This window comes from Drosophila virilis, chromosome 3 (assembly GCF_030788295.1).
Source record: "Drosophila virilis strain 15010-1051.87 chromosome 3, Dvir_AGI_RSII-ME, whole genome shotgun sequence".
In the NCBI taxonomy this organism is placed as follows: Eukaryota; Metazoa; Arthropoda; class Insecta; order Diptera; family Drosophilidae; genus Drosophila; species Drosophila virilis.
The window spans coordinates 15,324,742-15,347,636 of NC_091545.1; the positions used below are offsets into that span (position 1 = coordinate 15,324,742).

At 39.5% G+C, this 22,895-nt stretch overlaps 3 protein-coding genes across 4 annotated transcripts in view; all 3 read left to right on the top strand.

The window, feature by feature from the left end:
* Positions 1-166: 166 nt before the first annotated feature.
* The window catches only part of LOC6622095 (lateral signaling target protein 2 homolog), a 35,655-nt gene continuing 12,926 nt past the window's right edge, over positions 167-22,895 (top strand). For both annotated transcript variants that reach the window (XM_032434654.2, XM_002047526.4), the window contains exons 1-2: positions 167-2,647; positions 18,191-18,272. The gene's annotated coding sequence lies outside the window, so the exon portion shown is untranslated. The remainder of the gene's footprint in view (positions 2,648-18,190; positions 18,273-22,895) is intronic.
* Positions 10,739-11,980, top strand: LOC116650590 (serine protease inhibitor 42Dd-like). Its single transcript, XM_032434655.2, has 2 exons — positions 10,739-11,780; positions 11,836-11,980. The coding sequence occupies exons 1-2, from the start codon at positions 10,754-10,756 to the stop codon at positions 11,958-11,960; spliced, it is 1,152 nt and encodes a 383-aa protein (XP_032290546.1). The 5' UTR covers positions 10,739-10,753; the 3' UTR covers positions 11,961-11,980.
* LOC26531109 (serine protease inhibitor 42Dd-like) lies at positions 14,184-15,486 on the top strand. The gene is made up of 2 exons (XM_032434656.2): positions 14,184-15,225; positions 15,282-15,486. The coding sequence occupies exons 1-2, from the start codon at positions 14,199-14,201 to the stop codon at positions 15,398-15,400; spliced, it is 1,146 nt and encodes a 381-aa protein (XP_032290547.1). The 5' UTR covers positions 14,184-14,198; the 3' UTR covers positions 15,401-15,486.

Genomic DNA, 22,895 nt, shown 5'->3' on the forward strand with positions numbered 1-22,895 from the left:
GCGCCGAGCAAAAACGAAAGCTCAAGCTCAGCACGTGCCGTGTGTGGCGAAAGCACAACAAAAACTCCCACAAATACAAATACAAACACAAACAGAAGCACGAGCTCCTCGCCAGCGGCGAGCTTTACACGAGCACGCACTTGAATTTCAACTGGCGACAACAGTTTGTTGCTTAGCCTGCACGCCAACGGACGTCCACAGCACGGAGCCGATGTGTGTGTCTGTGTGTGTATGTTCGTTTCAGTTCAGTTTTCCCATTTTCGTCTGCCGCTTTGCCAGTTCTTTAAGCAACGGTCAGTCGCGGAGCGAGACGGGAACGCGACGGGCAAGACACAAGTCGCCGTTAGCAGAATTGAAAAAAAAGTAAAACAAAAAACGAAGTAACAACAATACAAGGAAAACAACAACAACAACAGTGAAAACAAAATGGAGTTTCTGAGAATTTTAGTTGAGTGAAGTAAAGTGAAGTTAAATAAAGTAAAGTAATGCGAAGTAGTAAATATTTTAATGCCCCATAATGCAACCTTAAATTCTTGCAAAGGGGCACAGAGAGAGCGGAAGATTCTAAATGGAAGCTAGGGAATTGAAACTGTCTGAAATTAGAAAAGTCGAGAGATTAAAATGGGAATTACTCATAAGCCAGGCTGCGTAAATTTTACGCCCTGAAGCACAATTTGAGAAAGTTTCAAATCTTTCTGAAATCTAAATTTGAACCATAATAAATTGCGCTCATAAACTTTTAATTTCAAACGGGACCTTCAGAGCCTAGAATTATATGCAAATTAGAATCACCTTCAATCCGAAACATTATAGTTTTTATGGAACACGAAACTGCTTGCGAGAAACAAAGTTAGCGCTATATGGTTTAGTTCTTGCCAAAGTGCGTTGGGTAAACAAACAGTTAAAACGTGACTTTGGCCAGGCCGTGTGGAGACCTAAATAGGCTTCTTTGGCTTCACACAGGAAGCAGGTGCAAACAGGGCAAAGTCCCCACACAACTGGCTAAAGCGTGTTACCAATTGCTAAGTGGTCGACTAGTAAGCTGGCAGTGACAGTCACCAGCTGAGACATGTAATCAACGGGACCATCAGCCATTTTTGGGGCGCGTTTATCGTGACTAAGTTAAAGCTCATATTAGGGCACAAGGTCAGTGCTGAACTGACCTGCGGCTAGTTGAATAAGGTCTACTTTTAGGCCGTCCAAATATGTTGATTCAATCGTGGCTTAAGGGCAAGCTGCAGCCAAATATGGGATATGTTTTAAAGAAGTTCTACTAACTTGTAAAAATCCTATACATTTTATGCTGGTGGAAACATTTTTAAGAAAAAGTTTGTTAAACGCAATCAAGAAAACATTTACCCAAACATAAAAAGTGACGATTTTATTATGAAAACTGTGATTATCAAAAGCAACGCTGTGATTGGACAGTTTCTGATTGAAGTTTCCAATGCCTAATGAACATTCCGATGTAAATATGCATTTAAATTAGAATATCAGATTCTGTCTAAAGAGCTATAGATAGAAAGATATATACATAGCTAGATCGATAGATATATCTAGTTTTGGCGCGAATTAGCTTTAAGCCCTAACTTATGAAATGCTCAATTCGCAGGCCTATAAATATAGAGAACTTACTCGCGTGATGTATTTCAGTCTATGGACGTACGCGCTTTAAGCGTATAGCCGAGGGACACTTTGTGCTTGTGAACCAAGGCTATATGCATTTCAAATGGGCAACACTCTCGCAACAATGAAGGCAAAAGTAAACAAAAGGGGCGTGTCCAAAAAAGTAACAACAACAGTGGAAACACAGCAACAAAAGAGACCCCGCTCCCCCCCAAAAAATAAAAAGGAACGCAATTGTCGCATGCGCCACTGGGCTGGGCCGTAGTGGGGCCCAGGCAGTGGCAGGCATGCAGGCCAACAGACCGTGTACATGACGTCATAAAGCATATTAAATGAGTTAGCACGAGAGCTGCACTGCATACTTTCAGGCATGTGAGCTGCTGTCGCTGCCGCTGTTGCTGTCGTAGCTGGCAAATGGCGACACTGAAAACCCATTAACAAACGCCTAATGACGCACTCGAGACACGGACAGGGTCGCCGCGGGGGGCGGTTGGTTGGGTTAGTCAAGCTGATAATGAGAATGCTGAGAGGTAACAATTAAATGGACATGTGCGGCACCACAGCGCACTTAAACTCTTGCTATATCTCCGTTCTGCTCTCTCTCCCGCTCTCTCTCGCTCTCTGTTTTTGTCACATAATGAAATTGAAATATTAAATATTCATCTAATGCAAGAAAAATCACATCATCTTTTGCGTGCCATATAAAATGTTCAACAAAAGAGCAATTTATCAGCATCCCAGAAGTATGCTACAGAATGTGTGAACAACAACAACAACAACGACTAAAAAACAACAACAACTGTAATAACAAGAAAAGCACACGCGTGTAATTTGTCAAACGGCAGACACAGGCACGCACACACACAACTCACACACACACACACACAAGCACCTACGCATAAAACCGTGTCAGGTGCGCGCGCGTGCCTGTGCGTGCGTCTAAAAACGCGCGCGCTTTTTAACGCTTGCACTTAAATAATGGATCCGGACACAGGATTTAACCGTGTAACCTGTTAAATGGGTAAGTAGATAAACTGGCATCCTACTTACCCTGGCACTGGCAATCAGAGCAAATAATTAGAGTGTACCCAAAAATAAACCTAATAAGCCAATCAGTAATATCGAGTTGGCAAGGTAGGCGAGCACGCATGTGTGTGTGTGTGTGTGTGTGTGTGTGTGTGTGTGTGTGTGTGTGTGTGTGTGTACGCGGGGCTTATGAAGTCTGAAAAGCACATGTAGCTTATAAAATATGCAAGCCAATACATATTTTAACAGCTACATACACGCTGCACAACCAAAAAGAAGAAGGAGACGCGAGAGCAACGCATACGCGACTTTATAAAAGCCTGCGGCCAGCACTTTTATCTTTGCCTGTGTGTGACAGCGAGTGTGTGTGTGTATGTTTGTTAGCGAGTGCTGCATACCTTTTGGGCACATTTTTCATAACAAGGTTTATGTGTGTGTATGCGAAAGATTTACCGTAAAGGAAAGCAGTATGGGCCCTGCCCAGTTTTGGGTTGGGCTTTTTGCTTGACCTGATTCAGGCGCAATGACAGGCAATATCCTTACGAAACGATAAAAATAAGGTCTACCGAGGCATCGCACACTAAGTGCCGAAATGTGAGACAAACTACATGACAGACAGCTACGCTGAAATGCTTTTAAGTAAAAAAGAAATGCTTAAAGGTAAACAAAATGCTCATACACTAAAAAAGTTGAAATAAGCAGATGCGACAAACTAAAAGACAACATTATATTACGCATTGCAATTTACTTTGATTAGCCAGGCTTTCTTGGAATTCAACTGAAATAATTGAAATGTAAAAAACGCTCTTGCAAAGAGAATTTCAACAGACTGTCACAATTTAGTAAATTTTGCTTACGGGCTGAATATTACTGAATTATAAGGAACAGATACAGGTGAATTTTAGCCAGCATTATTTGCTGTGTTAGATCCTACTAAATATTCGCATTTGTTTTAAATTCTTTCTGAAGACACCAGTTATGATTTTTTTATGAATATTACGCGCGGCTTTCTATCAATCTAGACAAAATAATACGCAGCAATATTTGAATAAAATTTGCTGCTGTTTTTCAACCAAGTCTCTTCCACAAAAATAACTGCAACAAAATCCTCAACGAAATTCCAACAAAACCGGAGGCACAAAAATAGCAGCCAAAAAATTGTTTAGTGTTTGTTGTTTTTGTACTCAGCCAGTAATTAAAAGCAAATCCATATTCATTTCGTGCCTTGCACGTCGCCCCTAAATGCCACAGAGGCAGACCGCGCACGTAAGTATGCTACATAAAACGAGAAAAAAAAAAGAAAATCCGAAAAAGTGGATACAACAGAAGCAGAACTGCAAAAGACTGGTAAACGGTGAAAAGCAGGTGCAGAGTGTATCGCATGCCGCTATATGCGAAGGCGCGCGTGTGTGTGTGTGTGAGTGTATATACATGTGTGCGCCTGCCAGGACAGAGAGGACAACGCTGCCTGAGCAGCAGATAAGCCACCGGCTCACTGACTGTTTGCCTGGCTGTCTTTTATGTGTGTGCCTGCCTGCATGTTTGTTTAGCCGCCAACTGGAGAATGGGTCGATGTCAGCGTTGGGAATGCCCGGGGCTCGGGGTCGCCGGTCTTGGTCTTGGTCCTGGTCTCTGGCTATGTCGGCCTATTTGCGGGCCTTCGCTTTGCATGTTGCAAACAATTTGCTGCCATCGCGGCGAGCTCGGCTGCCAGGCAGGACTATGTCGCGGTCGCCTTTTTCCTGCCATTTAGTGCCACAACAGCAAAATGTTCGTGCGACTAATTTGTGAAAAAAATCAACAGCAACAACAATAACAACAATAACAGCAACTGGCACGAGACGTTAAAATCAACGGTTCGTGGGCCATTAAAACGGGGCCAACAAAATGCGCAGCTCGCTTGTTGTTAATGAGAAATAAACACAAAAAAAAATATATTGGCAGCAATAACAACAAGAGCAACAACAACAATAATAACATGCATGCGTACATGTGCAAGTGTGTGTGTGTGTGTGTAGCGTCACTTCAAAAGCCAAAGGGATAAAATTGCGGTAATCGCCAGCACAAAGCTAATAAAAAATTGTAAAATATTCAACAATTGAAAAAGCTTTTAAAGATCCCACATAATCCCTGCGCGACGTTCTCCACTTCCATAAGCTGGCATATGGAACGCATTGTAAGCCGCCTCCACAATTGGCGCCAGCCACCGAAAAGTATGCTACACATATTTGCCCAGAAGAAATCGCACTTTGGTTTTGCTTTTGTGCGTGGGAAACGCCACAAATAAAATGTGCACAGGATGTGTTACAAAGGAAAAGGAAAGATCAACTTGCTGTGGGCGCAAGTTATGCGATATCCATATAAAAGCGAAGCGGACGCGAGGCATTGTATTGCCAAGCAATACTTCAGAAAAGCTCTGCATAAAATCTTTTAAGCTGTTTATCATAAATCAACATATTTATATGGCACAAGTGTAAGGGAACAAACACTGAACGCATTTATATAGGGCTTACTTGAATGTCAACTCAATATGTTATTTATTGGCCACGGATACAATGTAAAAGAAATGGAGCGGAGTTTTAATTTTGATGAAATATAATTTAGTTCCTCACATTAAAGTGTTTCTTCAGCAACTCTAAAGACTCTTAAGTTACGCAAAACAAAGATGTTTTGTTTTCTCCTTTGACTGAATACACTGAGGGATCTGCTTATGGCTGCGGAGAAAATCAGCTATAAGCCGAATATGCTGACATGGCCAATTGTGTTTCGGGTGTTCAATGTCATACACGTGCCTCTTTCAACAGATATTCCATTGTCTGCCATGCGTCCTTCGACAGATAAAACCCATACACAAAGGCTAAGAAGCTTTTACGCTTATAAATAGCCAACACTTGAAGCGTTGCTCCCTAATAGATAAGCAAGGCCATAAATTACGCACCAAGTGCGAAACAAAAGTGGAGAAGACAGATCCGGAGAGAGGAACTGTAATTTACGTAGGTATATAATTAGCATGCAGATTACAAAGCAGATGAAAACAAGATAACTTTACGAGACTAGGCGGTACCCTGTATCTATTAGTCAGTTTAATTTACCCATTAGTACACGAACATAAAATTATTCTAAAAGACAGCACTGAATGTGTTATTATTTAATCAATAAACATGCCAACAAGCCTGAGGGCATACGTAAATTCTAGATAATCGCATAGAAACACACTAACGTGTAAGTATTAAGCGCAAAAAAAAAAAATAAAAGCACAATTACACAAAATATCTCCGTCTTTATACTGCATTCCTTTTACGTTATTTTTTATGGTTAAAGGGTATCAACTGCTGGAAGTTGTAAGTAAAATTGTTGTTAAAGATCTGTTACGTCGGCACAACAAATTGAATGCATCAAATTATGACCAAAAATTGCAAATTAATTGAAATGAATGAGAAACTTTGTAGGAACAAGAACAACAACACACATGCACAAACCCACACACATTAACAGTCGCATATGCGAGAAGCAAACAGCAAATAAACATTTCAATTATGTCGCTGTGGAAAAACTTTTTGCGGCGGGAGTTTCAAAAACTTTGCTAATTAAGCCGCTCTCTTGCTCGCCTCCCAGCAGCAGAGAGATAGAAGGCAAAAGGGCGCTTTGCCAATTAGCTGGAAAAAGTCTAAACAACAACGCCGGCAAACTCCAAACAAATGAGCCAAAGCCAACATAACATCACCGCAGAGCGAGTGGGGGGTGGTACGTAATGGGCTTCACGTAAGTGCACAATGAAAGGGGAACAACAATGGCAGCAGGCCATTTCCGGTAGGCATGTGTGCGCGCGGCCATCTCCTGGGGTCGCCTGCTCGTGCTCGTCGTGTGTAATTGTGTGGGTGCAGCAACAGTTTGTTGCTTTGTTTGTATATTTGCCAGGACAACGGCAATGACAACGACAACAGCGACAACGACAAGCTCATAAATTTTTAATTAAATTGTTGTCTTTTTGTGTGTGCCAGCGACACTGTACAGGAAAACGCACTGATTGCCTGTCTATCTGGCAAAGTGTGCGTCTGTATCTGTGATAGCTTAGCTGTAGATAACACACACACACACACACACACACACACACACACACACACACACACACACACACACACACACACACGCACACACACACATCGAAAGCCTGCTGTGCACTTGCCTCGATTTGTTTGCCGTCTGCCTCGAGGGCAAATTAAGTTGTTTAGCCTGCAATCGAAAAGCCCTCGAGGTAGCAAGTAACTCGATCCAGAGAAACCATATTAAATATTTATTATTGACTACACATTGGCCGTAAATAAAGTATCGTCCATTCGAGTACTATGTGTACTGCAAGCCAAGTATCCCTTCTTTCGCTTACTTTACACGCAAGCCAATCGATAAATGAAAAGCAATATTCGTTGTTGGGGCTTACAGCGTGTGAACAAATATATAAACTACTTCTAACTGAATGAAATACATATGTTTCGTATCAATGTATTTTTCGTTTTTTTTTTTTTTTAAGATACACAAAACACCTTACTAACAGGCTTTAAGCCTCAGTTAGAATTGGCCCGAACAACGCCGGGTAATTTGTTATTGAGTATCAGACAGTCTACATCGGACAGCCTCACAGGCTAAATGATATTAATACATCTATAAAATAAAGCACAAAAATTGAGTACTTACCTTGTAAGCCTTATTGAGCTTTCAACAAATAATTTTCGTTTTTCTTTATGTGCTTCAAATACATTCTTTTTTATATTGCTGCTTCTTTTTGCAACATCTTGCCCATGATCTGCATTTCATATTTTTGTTCAAGCACAAAATGATCAAGCACAAAAAAAAAAAAAAAAAAATTGTGTCACCTTCTACACAAGGCTGCCTCGCAGCTTCAACTGAGGACCACCTTCAATAGGCAGCCTTATTTATACTGCTGGCTCTTCATCTTGCCAGTTTACACACATGATCAGCATTTTATATATTTTTTTATTCAAGCACAAGAAAAAAATCTAATATATTTCAATCAACTGCACTGGCCCGCTTCAACTAACACCCAGCTTCGATGCGCACCCTCTTTTATACTGCTGGCTCTTCTTCTTGCCAGTTTACACACACGATCTGCATTTTATATTTTTATCAAGCACAAAAAAAAAAAAAATAATTTGTCACCGTCTACACAAGGCCGCCTCACAGCTTCAACTGAGGCTCAACTTCAATGGGCAGCCTCTTTTATACTGCAGGCTCTTCTTCTTGCCAGTTTACACACACGATCTGCATTTTATATTTTTATCAAGCACAAAAAATAAAATTTATATATTTGAATCAACTGCACTCGGCCGCATCGCAACTTCAACTGACACCCAGCTTCAATAGACAGCCTCTTTTATACTGCTGGCTCTTCTTCTTGCAAGTTTACACACATGATCCACATTAAATATTTTTATCAAGCACAAAAAAAAAAAAAAAAAAATTTGTCACCGTCTACACAAGTCCGCCTCACAGCTTCAACTGAGGCTCAACTTCAATGGGCAGCCTCTTTTATACTGCTGGCTCTTCTTCTTGCCAGTTTACACACACGATCTGCATTTTATATTTTTATCAAGCACAAAAAAATATTTTATATATTTCAATCAATTACACTCGGCCGCATTGCAACTTCAACTGACACCCAGCTTCGATGCGCAGCCTCTTTTATACTGCTTGCTCTTCTTCTTGCAAGTTACACACATGATCCGCATTTTATATTTTTATCAAGCACAACAGAACATTTTTTGTCACCGTCTGCACAAGGGTGCCTCGCAGCTTTAACTGAGGCTCAACTTCAATGGGCAGCCTTACTTATATTGCTGGCTCTTCTTCTTGCCAGTTTACACACACGATCTGCATTTTATATTTTTATCAAGCACAAAAAATAAAATTTATATATTTAAATCAACTGCACTCGGCCGCATCGTAACCTCAACTGACACCCAGCTTCAATAGGCAGTCTCTTTTATACTGCTGGCTCTTCTTCTTGCCAGCTTACACACGCGATCTGTATTTTATATTTTTATCAAGCACAAAAAAATAAAATTTTGTCACCGTCTACACTAGGCTGCCTCGCAGATTCAACTGAGGCCTAGCTTCAATAGGCAGCCCTTTTTATACTGGTGGCTCTTCTTCTTGCAAGTTTACACACACGATCTGCACAAAAAAAATGTATATATTTGAATCAACTGCACTCCGCCACATCGCAACCTTAACTGACGCTCAGCTTCGAAGCGCAGCCCTTTTATACTGGCGGCTCTTCTTCTTGTTAGTTTACACACATGATCCGCCATTTATAGTTTTATCAAGCACAAACAAAAAAAATTTGGTCACCGTTAACACAAGGCTGGCTCACAGCTTCAAATGAGGCCCAGCTTCGATAGGCAGCCCTATTTATACAGTTGGCTCTTCCTCTTGCGAATTTACACACATGATCTGCACTTAACATTTTTAAACAAGCACCAAAAAAAAATGTTAACTTTCACACTCTGCACTGGACCGCCTCGCGACTTTAACTAAAACACAGCTGCAATAAACAGCCCTTATATACAGCTTGTTCTTCTTCTTGCTTTCATACATGCGCGATCTGTATTTTATGTTCTTATACAAACGTCAAACCACACCATCTGCACCGGACCGGCTCGCGACTTCAACTGAAAGTGAACCCCATTTTGCAGCCACTTATATACTGGTCGTTCTTCTTCTTGCTAGCATACTTGCATGATCCGCTTATCTCATTTTTATACATACACACATACAACGCACATGACCGGCTCGCCACACATATTCAACTGAAAGTCGGCTGCAATGCGCAGCCCTTTATATACTGCTTGTTCTTCTTCTTGCGAACATACATGCAATAGAAAAAGGACTGCCTATTGGCTATGGTTTTAGTTGCAGCTGCGAGTATAAAAGCCGATCATACATGTATGTTTGCAAGAAGAAGAGCAACCTGTATTTAAAGGGCTGCCGTAAATGTAAATGTGCGTAACAAAGCTATGAAAATCAGATCATTTACATATACTAGCAAGAAGAAGCACAAGCAATATATGTATAATGGACTGTTTTAGTTGATATCGCCAGGCGGCCCCGTGCATGTAATGTAGTTGTGTGAATGTATGTGCGTAGCATGATTATGCATGTATGCTTGCAAAAAGAAGAGCAAACAGTAGGGTAAATGAGTCTTCTATCAATTTCAATAATATTAAAAAATTAAATTATAAATATTGTTTCTTTGCCGGGTTTCAAAATAGTTTTTTTCTTTTGTTATAATCGATTGATTTAATCTATCCAAAATAGGAATCTATTATATAAGCCGATTGAAAGTCTATTTGCAATTGCTCGTGATTAATTTGTTTCGTTTGTTGGCCCACGAGCTCCAACGCAGCTGTCAAACTCCTGATATTTGTGTTGTCTGCAACAGGTTAGCATCTTAGTGTGTGCTTCATGTGCTGACTTGGGAAAGGGTAGCAAACATACATACACCGTATGTTTATGTTGGCATTTCGCTTACTTGAATTATATTGCTTTATTATATCCAGTTAGCTTTGTATACAACTATTCCGTGTACCATCGATCGGTTTTACACCCATTTTGACAAATTTATGTTTAAATACATTTTATAGGTGTTTCACACATTTCGTATAATTCATCTATTCGTGGTAGAAAGGGAGTCAAGACAAGATAGCTCCAGTTTCAGATCACAGAACCATGATACCAACTGTTAGTTCTTAATTTAATGGACTTCACATTTAGATGTAAAATATAGAGACATTCAGCCAGACGGATTCATACGTTACCGGTAGCTTTTGATGTTGAAAATTAAACGTTAAAAACTAAGACCGGGAAACACCAGCTAGCATTATATATATTTGTAAGCATATTAAATTTGTAATTCGTTCTGTATCTTTTTAGTTCTTTTACAAAATTGGTATTTCGCTTGTCGAATAATGCAACAATGAGCCGTAAATAATTATATTACAATAGTCTAACAACGTTTGCGTAAGAAACTCTATTTACTCCCTATATAATGGTTTCGCTCGACACGACATTAGTTAGTTCTTCAATAATGGTTAAGGTCTATCGTCAAGTTTTAGTGCAGTTAGCACTTATCGTGTTCTTTGTGGGGCAGACGTTCGGATTCATGAAAGAACTACAGAACGAATACCCCTCCGACAATTTTATCATATCGCCATTTCTGTTAGCCGAAGGATTATCACTTCTATATTTGGGAGCGCAAGGCGAGAGCGGCAACGAACTTAAAAGTGTCATACCCAATTTTCTAGCGAACAAGGACGCGGATATAGAAGCGTATTTGTCCGAGAATCGAGCCACATTAAAGTTATCTGAGCAGGAAACATTGAAATTCGGTAATCGGCTTTTTGTGACAAATGAAATGGACATTTTAACTAAATATGAGAAAAAGATAAAGAAAGTATTCAATTCTAATGTTAATCGAGTTGACTTTAGCAACCCCAAAAATGTTAACGTGATCAATCGCTGGGTATCCCAACAAACTAATAACAAAATCACCAAACTAATTGACAAATTTGCCGGAAATGAGAAAATTATAATTGCTAGCGCGATTTACTTTAATGGATTATGGCAATATCCATTCGAGGAGACTCTTACAGAGAAGGCTCCCTTCTATTTACCAAAGGAAGGAGAAACCACGAAAGTTGTTAAGGTTGACATGATGAACAGAGTTAGTTTCTTTTTGCGAAAATTCGTTAAGGAACTAGATGCGGATGCCATATCGTTGCCATATGCCAACTCAAATATTACGATGGTTCTTCTTCTGCCAAGAACTATGGATGGCATCGGCAAACTTCTCGATCACCTCTCGGAAGTGAATATCAACAATATATTACGGGAGAGCGAACTAAACCGATTACATCTGCATTTACCAAAATTCCAATTCGAATTTACGATCACTCTAAATGATATGCTTAAAAGCATCGGCTTGAACGAAATATTTACAGAAGCCAATTTAAAATTAATGACTGACTATGAAAGTCAATTAAAAGTTGCTGAAATAGTTCAAAAGAGTGTTATAACGGTTGATGAAAGGGGTACAAAAGCAGCAGCTGCTCAAGGTTTGAATTTTAGAACATTAAATTTTTAAATACTAAAAAAATTTAATTATTTCAGAAATAAATGCATCTTTAAGGGGATATCTGGACCACCTAGAGTTCAATCATCCGTTTGTATTTTATATTATTGACGAGGAAAGAATTTACTTTGTCGGACAAGTTCGGAATCCTCTACTTAAATAAAAAACATTGGCACTTCTAAATCATTGTACTCTTTAATTCAATTCAATCAACATTCAAATATATCAGACGAACGTTTTATATGAATTAAATTAAACGGCTGTTTTAAAAGCTTCTGCCATTGGCCGCATGGCAGCTTCAACTGCCAACCTGCCTCGATGGGCAGCCTTATTTATTCTGCTGGCTCTTCTTCTTGCTGGCCTACACACATGATCTGCAATTTAAATTTTTATTAAAGCACATGAAAAGAATTTCCATTTTAATACCATCTGCACTGGACCGCCTCGCGACTTTAGCTAAAACACAACTGCAATGAACTGCCCTTTATATATCGCTTTTTCTACTTCTTGCTAGCATACATGCATGATAAATACCATCTGCACCGGACCGGCTCGCGACTTCAATTGAAAGTGAACCCCATTTTGCAGCCACTTATATACGGTTCGTTCTTCTTCTTGCTAGCATACTTGCATGATCCGCTTATCATATTTTTATACATACACACATACAACGCACATGACCGACTCGCCACACAGCTTCAACTGAAAGTCAGCTGCAATGGGAAGCCCTTTATATACTGCTTGCTCTTCTTCTTGCGAACATACATGCAGTAGAAAGAGGACAGCCCTTATATACTGCTTGCTCTTCTTCTTGCGAACATACATGCAGTAGAAAAAGGACTGCCTATTGGCTGTGGTTTCTGTTGAGGCTGCGGGTATAAAAGTTGATCAAGCAGCAGATAAAGGGCTGCTGGGACGGTCCACTGCAGATTATGGTGTAAGCGATTAATTTTATCTATCCAAAATCGAAATCTATTAAATAAACCGATTGGAAGTCTTTTTGCAATTGCTCGTGATTAGGTTGTTTAGTTTGTTAGCCCACGAGCTGCAACGCAACTGTCAAAGGAACTTATTGATCACAACTCCAGATATATGTGTATGTTGTTGATGTATGGGCCAGAAGCGAACACACTCCACACTGTAACCGCTTTGTATCTAAGTGTGTAGGCGTGTGCTGACGCCCATGCTGTGCGCTTTGATTGCCACGTGCGTTCAGGTTTTGTGGCGGCAACGGCCAGGGGTAGCAAGTGCGTAACTGTGTCCAGTAATCGGGGTCGTATGATAAATGATACCGCCCGGCAATTGCGGTCAAATAGGGAGGCCGCTCTCAAAAAAAAACTAAAATTAACATAATTTACCTTTATAATTGTGTGAGCTAAGAACGCCTCGATGTTGGTTGTGTTTGTGCTGGGTGTTGCTAGTAGCTGGTTGCTGCTGGGTAATTTTGCATGCAAATAACTGGAAATTAGTGTAAGTGCTCACTGACATGCCACACCGTGGGCGATCAGACGGCCAACTGGCAAAGCGCAGCAGGCGACTGGCACCTCGTCTACTCCAGCTCCAGCTCCAAGGTGAGCAGCAGCGACAAAGATAAACAGACAGACTAAGGCAAAATAAAGTGGCAAGCGCCTGGGCTAACGTTCCCTGTGTGAGCGTGTGTGTGTGCGCGTATCCTGTATAAAATGTGTGCGCATTAGCTTAGAGAATATATATGTTAGCTGCATCTCTGGCTGCTGTTCAGCGCTTCATAAAACCCATTAAAATGCAATAAGCGCATAAAACGTTTTAGCCATGGCGTGAGCGACTGAGCTCACATTTAAAATGTTGTAGGGGTTTGTGGATAAAACATATTTTACTATGCACATACATATGCATCTCGCCCGCATTACTTTAACTTAACGTGTAGCCAATAAATACCTATCATGAATGTTTACCTATATCTTCAATATATTACTTTTCACAATGAAACGTTTGTGTAATCAATATACTAGCTAGTGCTTATTATATACAAAATTGATTGACTGAATTGAAAGTATTATCTAAAGTATTAAAGGTTGATGCCAAGACTGTTTTGAATGAAAGAAACTGTGAAAGAAACTTTTGTGTCGTATAGCTTCATATCACAGAAGAATGGTACCAACTTTTGTTTCTTAATTTAATGCAATTCAAAAATAGATTTAAATTACAGGCTTTGCGGCTAGTTTTTAATATATTATTATATGCATAGGCAATTTGTAATTCGTTCTGTAGCTTCTTTGTTGTTTTACACAATTAGTATTTTGGTTGTTGAATAATACAACAATGAGCCGTAAATAATTATATTACAACGATTGCATAACCAACTTTTTTCCTTCCCTATATAATGGTTTCGCTCGACACGACATTAGTTAGTTCTTCAATAATGGTTAAGGTCTATGGTCAAGTTTTAGTGCAGTTAGCACTTATCGTGTTCTTTGTGGGGCAGACGTTCGGATTCATGAAAGAACTGCAGAACGAATACCCCTCCGACAATTTTATCATATCGCCATTTCTGTTAGCCGAAGGATTATCACTTTTATATTTGGGAGCGCAAGGCGAGAGCGCCAACGAACTTAAAAGTGTCATACCCAATTTTCTAGCGAACAAGGACGCGGATATAGAAGCGTATTTGTCCGAGAATCGAGCCACATTAAAGGAATCTGAGGAGGAAACATTAAAATTCGGTAATCGGCTTTTTGTTACAAATGAAATGGACATTTTAGCTGACTATGAAAAAAAGATAAAGAAAACATTCAAAACTTGTATTAATCGAGTTGACTTTACCAACCCCAAAAATGTTAACGTCATCAATCGCTGGGTAGCCCAACAAACTGATAACAAAATAACTAAACTAATTGAGAAACTTAACGGAGATGAAAAACTGATACTTGCTAGCGCGATTCACTTTGATGGATTATGGCAATATCCATTCGATGAGACTCTTACGGAGAAAGTACCCTTCTATGTACCAAAGGATGGAAAAACTACAAAAACTGTTAAGGTTGACATGATGAACAGAGTTAGTTTCTTTTTGCGAAAATTCGTTAAGGAACTAGATGCGGATGCCATATCGTTGCCATATGCCAACTCAAATATTACGATGGTTCTTCTTCTGCCCAGAACTATGGATGGCATCGGCAAACTTCTCGATCACCTCTCGGAAGTGAATATCAACGATATATTACGGGAGAGCGAACTAAACCGATTACATCTGCATTTACCAAAATTCCAATTCGAATTTACGATCACTCTAAATGATATGCTAAAAAGCATCGGCTTGAACGAAATATTTACAGAGGCTAATTTAAAATTAATGACTGACTATCAAAGTCAATTAAAAGTTGCTGAAATAGTTCAAAAGAGTGTTATAACGGTCGATGAAAGGGGTACAACACCTGCAGCTGGCAAAGGTTTGCATTTTAAAAAACTAACTATTTCAATTATTTAAGAAATTTGAATCTTTCAGAAACGGATAAAAGGGTGCGACTGGAGCACCTGGAATTTAATCATCCATTTGTGTTTTATATAATCGACGAAGAGAGAATTTACTTTGTCGGACAAGTTCGCAATCCTCTACTTAAATGAAAGAAATGAAAATAACTTTTCTCATTTTTCTTCTTCATAAATTGCATATATCAATTAAAATGCAAATATATTGACGAAGCAATTTATATACAGCTAATTAAAATATATATGCTTTTTGGGTTATTGCAAGCTAGATAATGCTATCGCACCTTTTCACACTAGAGTTTGTTTTCCCGTTTTATTTTTTTCTAGATTTTGACTTTTGCAATGCACAAAACATGCAAATTGCAATTGCAAGCTAGAAATTAAACTTGCCAAATAATTATCGTGGCTAACCGCTGTTACCACAACAATTTTACCTGCACACGTGTGGCCTGAAACTGTTCTGCGAAAAGCTAATTAAATTAATTAAAAATTCACACGGAGCGATAGAAGACATGGCAACAGCAGGGCAAAGGGCGAAGTCATATGTGGCGTATGCGCAACGTCATGACTGTGACGAATGGCGACAACTAAAAGCCAAACGAGAGACAAGCAAAATTTGCTTATACTCGCGCCATTAGCAAAATGAATTGGGGCATGCGTAAGGGGCGTGGCCGGGGCTGAGCGCCACAAATTGGCCGATTCCCGAGCGGCATTGTTTACAGCGTTGCCACGCATATTAATTGCCTGTTTAAGCAAATTAAGGCCACAAAACAGCAACATTTTTTCCCTTTGAACTTATTTTTTTCCATTTATGCTCCTGCTGCCTTTCGCTCTTATACACAATTAATCTGCAGTGCAACGCTGACAACTGCAATTGCATAAATAATTAAGAGCCAAACGGATGAGTGTTGGCTTAAACCGCAAACAAATTGACAAAGCTGCACAGCAGCTGCCCAAGAGCCTGTCGTTGCTAATTGCCGTAGCAGAAAATATCAGCCGGACCATTTGCAAAAGGATTACGGAAAGCTTCAATTCCTGGAAAAAATTAAAAGCTCCAAATACTTTGTGGCAAACGTTGAATACCCTTTCACAGAAATGTTAGCCCTTGCTTTAAGCTGATATAGTTATTGTATTTATTCAATATATATATTTATCCAAATATTTAAATTCAATTTCAACAAATTAAAAGCTCTCTCAACGCCCCAGCCTGTACTGGCTTATTGCAAATAGCTCTTTATATGATGCTGCAGTTTTTATGGGTTAAGATATAAACGGAATGGCTTCAGTTTTATGCATGGAGCTGTCAGCCGTGTCCATGTCCCGCTCTGGAGTATGGGCTGGCTATGTCAGGACCATGTAACCGACATTGTAGTATACAGCAGACTGCCGGGCGTCTGTGGCATGCATGGGCATTCATGCTGATTCTGACACTCGCTTTCAAGTATGCGCAAATTAAATTTAACAAAAGTGGGCGGGGAAATTGAGTCGAAATTAAAATGTTGAACAGCGAGCGACCACAAAAAATGTTATTTTCAATTAACCTAAGGCGAGGAATGTTACACTTTAAGTGTTGGTTGCCACATGACTCAAATTGAAAAAAAAAACAGATGCTCAAGGACACAGACACACAATCTGAACACAAATACAAATGGAAAGTCAAACATCATCGAAGCGGCAACCTTGATGAGTCCAAATGAAAACAATTAAAAGTGGCAGATAGATTTTCGACGTGTTGGGGCGTGGCAAGCAGCAATCGAACTTTTTGCGCAAAAGTTTAACTCACGTAATTGAATTGAATGCCAAAGGATGTACGGGATGTTGGCAAAGCGCAGTCAAGTGCAAGACGCAGTTTATATTCTTGCTTTGCTCAACAATATGCCAAATTGATTGTGTGTCTGTTCGTGTTCCAATGTATGAGTGTGGGCGTGTGTGTGAGTGTGTGGGTGTGTAGTGTGGAAACAATGCTTAGATTATGACCTGGTTACCACGCCATATTAGCGTGTCAAAATGACATCTACTTAAATCAACTTTCGGTCATTGTTTGTGCCATTGTTCTATAGACATGGCATAAAACGATAACAACAACTAAAACGCCAAAAGCTAAAGTCAAATGTCTTTGGACAGTTGCACTGGGTAACTGGTGGAGCGGTATTTTCGGAATCTCCTTGGTTATAACAAAGACCCTCCGGGCAATAGCAAAAACAGGCAAGCGAGCTTTCTCCAAAAAAAAAGGTTGTGTAAGTTTTGTAACTTGACATTGAGTTTATTTCAACTTATTTGAGAATCGCGGAGAAGGGCGGCTTGGCATTTTTAAAAGTTATCTTATCTGACAAAAGGTGATGGGATCAGATTGGCAAATAATCTGATTATAATTCTACAAGTGTTTTGTTTTCGTTTCATTTAAAGTTGAAGAACAAACTATTCCAGTAAATTGTATTTCCCCATATGAGCAAAAAATGGAATTCATGTTAACCACATTACGTTTTTCGTTCAATCGACCTTAAGTTTGATTTTTAACATATAAAATATAATTTAAACTTATTTCACCGCCAGCGGAAATTTCTAGTCTTACAGTTACCTCTAAGGAAAAGGGAAGATTTCAATTGTTCCATGAATGAGAAATGAGTATAAATAAATGATTTTAATTTATTCGTTGTATTTATGTGGGCTTGTGTGCGTGTTAACGAAAAAATTACCTCTTCTACGATATAAATTAATAGGAAAAGTATTTCTGTGTGGGGTACTTCTATACGATTCTCATGAATTCAAGTAAGACATACAGGTTTCCATGTATGTGTGCATGCATTTATTTTATTTATTTATTTATTATATTTTATGAAAATACACTGTATGTATATACATATGTTATCTTATGTAAATATATATCTTCCGCTAACCTGTTCTCTACTTCTTTTATTATTTCAGTGATCCTAACATATTAAAGTATTTTACACCCCTCTTGCAAAATGGCGATGAAAATATCGTACGTGTGGATGTGAATTTCCGGGTAACTACATGTTTGACTATATATTCATATATAAACAAGAATATAAATTAAGGCAAGCTGGTCACCAACAATTTTCTATTTAGTAAATATGTTTTTAATATTCACATAAATTTCACATAACATTTAATATTATGTCTGAAGAAATGTAGTAAGGTATGTGCACAAGCCACCCTCGCTAACTGTTGACAGCCTGGCTAAAATTTGGCCTTTGTTTATATTAGTTCTTCGCACGAGACTGTGAACTGACGTCTGGCCCCAGTCCCCCCTTGATCCCACGTAGTCGTGGCGACTTTAACACATTCGCATTCGATAAGATAAGAGTACGAGGGGCTAGCGATACGATAGGGTTGACAACGACCAAAGCGAACTGCGATCCGCGACGCTAGTTTATATAATGGGCAGAGTAATAAATTTAATATGCTTGTTAAAAGCATTCAGCGACGACTATTGATAAACCGGAAGGCAATTCGTCGGGTAAAGGCAAACCTTTACCCTTTGCAGGGCATCTATCTTTTGTTCTGCATTATCAATTAAAAGCCAATTTATCGTATTTTGCATGCAAGTAGAACAAGTTGTAAGCCCTAAAGTCGACAACGACTAACTTGTCTGGCAACAGGCAGTACTCGTCATTGTTGTTGTTGCGGGCATAAGTTTTTGGCAGGGCACAAAAGTCGCCTCGTGCCACGCAAAGTAATTGAGTTGCCCCCAATTCAAAGCATTGCTGTTATTGTGTTGGCCACAAAATGGTTGGCACACAACAACACTTAAGTTTAAGTGACTACTCGAGACTTTTTGAGAGCGCACACAATGGTGGCAGCAGCAGCAACTGAACTGAGGCTGTGGCAGCGGGGCAAAGGCGGCGGCAGAGTCGCCAAACTGCGTGACCGGAAAGTGTTTGGCGTTTCCGGTTGACGCAGCCACCAACGAATGAGTTGCGGCGCTGCCAACAACAGCGGCCACACCGAACGGAAGCTAACCGCCTGGACAGCAGCAACAACAAAAACAACCCGCTGCCACAAATGCTGCACGTGTTTGTGCCACAGGAAATTCGCATAAAAAGAGCTGAATGCGACACAATAATACACTGACCCTGCGCAAAATCGTATTAAGCATAACCTTCTATTCTGCATTTTTTATACACACATTTTTCAAGTTCAAATTCGCTTGAAGCAATGGAGCATTACTAATTAAATTATATTGCCAAAAAAACAGAAAGAATTCCATATTGAATTTATCAAACTTTTACTTATAATAAAATCATAGCATACTTTTTGGGGTTGTGCATATGAAAAATTCGTCGCAACTTTCATTTTAGTACTCATTGATGGACTAAGTTCCTTAGAAGAAATGAAGTACTTATAAACGTAAATACAAATAATTCCATTACATTAGCTAAAAAGAGAATTCCATTGAGTTTATAAGACATTTAATAAAAATAAAATCGTGGCATATTTTTTAGAAGTTTCCAAATGTAAAATCGGATGGACTGGTGGAAAGGGGATGGATAACAAATGTCAACAAATCTTTAAAATATATATAAAAAAAAACTCTTTCGAGATGTAGTAAAAGCACGCTTGGCGTTCAAGGAAATTATAATATTTACTTTGCAAGCAAAATCCACAATTTTATCTCTTGCCCTTGTTAAAGTATTTAGTCAGCCCGCTTATGAGAATACAGAAAAACTAAACTTTATGACGCATGAGGCAGACGGCAGAAGTAGGGAACGAAATTTGGGACAAAGCAAAGAGTTATTCTGAGTGAAAACTTGACACGTTTTCGTGGGTTTTCCTTTAGAATCGCATTCCGACCAAGTGAAACTCAATGCCAACGAATGTCACGTTTTGGTTATAAAATGTGTTAAAATGTTAATACAGGACAACAAACAGTAACAACAATGGCTGCAGAAGCCCTAAAAACGAAAGAAACCCACAAAAACCCACAAACGGGTCAATTGGTCGCCTTTATTTTAAGCTAGTCCGTGACGACGACGCCATTTCCCGTTTGGCATGTAAATTTCAAGCCGGCAAAATGTGCCTTTATATTGAATTTATACTTACTTGTAAGCGAAAGCTCTTCCATAAGGTAAACGTGCAAAAAACAAAAAGGTAGCCAATGGCCAGGCGAAAAAAAAGAAAGCTAAGTTAATTGCTTTTGCATGAAGCGGCCCTCAGAAAACAGCTGCGCCATTTGGCCGTTGAGCGCGGGCCGAAGAAAGCAAGTGAAAGCAAAAAGGTGGGCGAAAAAAAATGAAAGAAATATGTGAAACGAAGAAAATGGAAACTGTGCTACTGAGGCTGCCAGCTGAATTGGTGCTCAATTGTGCGGAAAAAATATTTCCATTGGCGCGGCCCGCGTAAAAGATGAAATACACTAACTGGCTGGCAGGTGAAGTCCTTTCAAAGTGCCTTCTAATAAACGCATGCAGGTGAGATGCTTTGTGAGAGCTTTGCTCAAAGCGTGCCAGATTTAAGCAAACCAACCAGATTTAAGCTGACCTTTTTGTAATTTATGGAAAACTTCCAGCAGCATTTACTGATTTGTTCAAGTTTCGCACGCAGCACGAGTTACTGAAGACAAAAATTGTTTGATCGACAAACAGATTGAAAATGGTAATTATCAAAATTATCAGTGAAGTTGAATAAAACGATAAAGTAAGGATATCTTCGGCTCGCCGTAAATTTAATACCCTTGTAGACATATTCCTTTGCAAATTCTTATAAGTAAACGAGGTAAAAATGCCCAGAGATGAAAAGCAAAAAGCTTAAGCCCGATGATTGCACTTAATTAAGATTAGACAAGACTCTCGCAGCCATCGACAAACTGCTTTTTAACCGTACACGTTAATCACAGGCTAATCTTTAAGCTGTTGCTGACAGAATGAGAGAAGATGAAAGCGAACCAGGTAAACATACGTGCTTTTAAAATGCCTCAGCAAATGAGCGGTTTTGCAATGGACATTTTACAAATGTGTGAGTTTCTTAACGCTTGTTTTTGAAGGGATTAAAGAGCTTAAAGGGTGTTGTACTAATTTGTTGTTTGGGTCTTCAGTCAAGCCCCAGTTACAAATTAGGGTTTGGGTGGGCTTATGCTTACTGATAGATGTCAATTGGGAGCCCTTAGACTAGGCAAACTATACTCCTGGGTCAACGTCCGATTTGATTAGCTTAACCCAACTTAATTTGATAAATTAGGGTAGGAGCAGCACAGCCAACTGACTCCCAGAGGAGAAGTTAATAGCTGCCTTAAATTCTGTTGGTTCAGGGCACGCATTCACTGAACTTTGTAAAATAATATCATGCAAATATATATGTATGCCGTACAGTAAACACAGCGTCTTAACGAACAAAGACTTTTGCTGCCCGCAAAAGTATGCAACAACAAATTTATACACGAAAACGCAATGCGCCATTTAGTAGACAAATAAGCATAAAGTGCTGGAATAACAAATACCCTGTAGAACGTTTGAATCAATCAACTTTACAGCTACTGTCAATCTACTGATTTACTTAATTATTCATAGGAAGTTAAAAGGACATTAATTTTAAATAAATATAAATATAATAAATATGTAAATTCGACATTACAAATTTTTACTTAAACGGGCAGAATATACCCTAAGTGTCGCCAGCACAGAGGGTATATAAAGCACATTGTTCGCCACACGGGCTACATAAATAATTTACTTTAACACGTGTGTGCCTGCGGATCTGTGTGCGTGCGTGTGTGTGTGCGTGAGAGAGATATATATTTGTTGTGGGCACTTTGACTAAATGGCGTGTAATAAAATTTCAATTGCTTTGTCTGGTTGGCATTGTTTGAGTTTTTCATAGAGTAGTGCAATCGCCCAGAGCCTTATCACGTGTGGCCATTCAATTAGGAAAAGGCCAGCCAAGCGGTCAGAGGGAAATCGAGCGCCAAATGTCCTTGCCCGCATGCTAATTATGCATAATTGCTGCTTATTAAATATAATTTGGGGAATCCGACAGACAAGGACGACGCCCGGGTCGCTTAGCTGTCAATATCGTACAGAGGCGGGCAGGAGTAGTAGGATTCCATGCTAGTGGCAACGGCATTATTGCGATGTCCTTGCATTCACACAGACACACTCACACGTGCTTTCTATGGCCCTGACCTTTGACATTAGCAAACTGGGAGCTGAAACCAGAACTGAATCGGCCTCGGCCAGCAAATTTGCTTATAATTCAAAAACATGCCGAAAAAAAGAATACAAATACATAAAACAAAAACAAACACTAAAAAAGATGTATAACGAGCGGCAAGAAACACAAAAAAACACGTTAAGCAAACACGATAACGATACTATATGCATGTTCAGATAGATATATATATAAATATGTGTGTCTGTGTGTCTGTGCGCAACAAGGACAGCATGGACAACAAGGACAACAGGCGACAAGGCGTGCACACACAACAAGAAGCACAAGAAATTTATTTCAATTTAAAAATATTCGTCACGCGCAACACAAAAAGCGAGTTAACAGCTCGTCCAAGCACCTCTTCCCTACCCTGGCTGGGGGCGTGGCCATTTGTATAATTGCCAAGCTTAAGAGCAGGCGAGCCGAGAGAGACAACAACTGGCTGGATCAGACGTGCAAGGAGCCC

Excerpts from the sequence above, each read along its gene's own strand:
- LOC116650590 (XM_032434655.2), top strand. The coding sequence starts at position 10,754 with ATGGTTAAGGTCTATCGTCAAGTTTTAGTGCAGTTAGCACTTATCGTG. Across the intron at positions 11,781-11,835 it reads AAAAGCAGCAGCTGCTCAAG|AAATAAATGCATCTTTAAGG; the intron begins GTTTGAATTTTA and ends TAATTATTTCAG.
- LOC26531109 (XM_032434656.2), top strand. The coding sequence starts at position 14,199 with ATGGTTAAGGTCTATGGTCAAGTTTTAGTGCAGTTAGCACTTATCGTG. Across the intron at positions 15,226-15,281 it reads AACACCTGCAGCTGGCAAAG|AAACGGATAAAAGGGTGCGA; the intron begins GTTTGCATTTTA and ends TGAATCTTTCAG.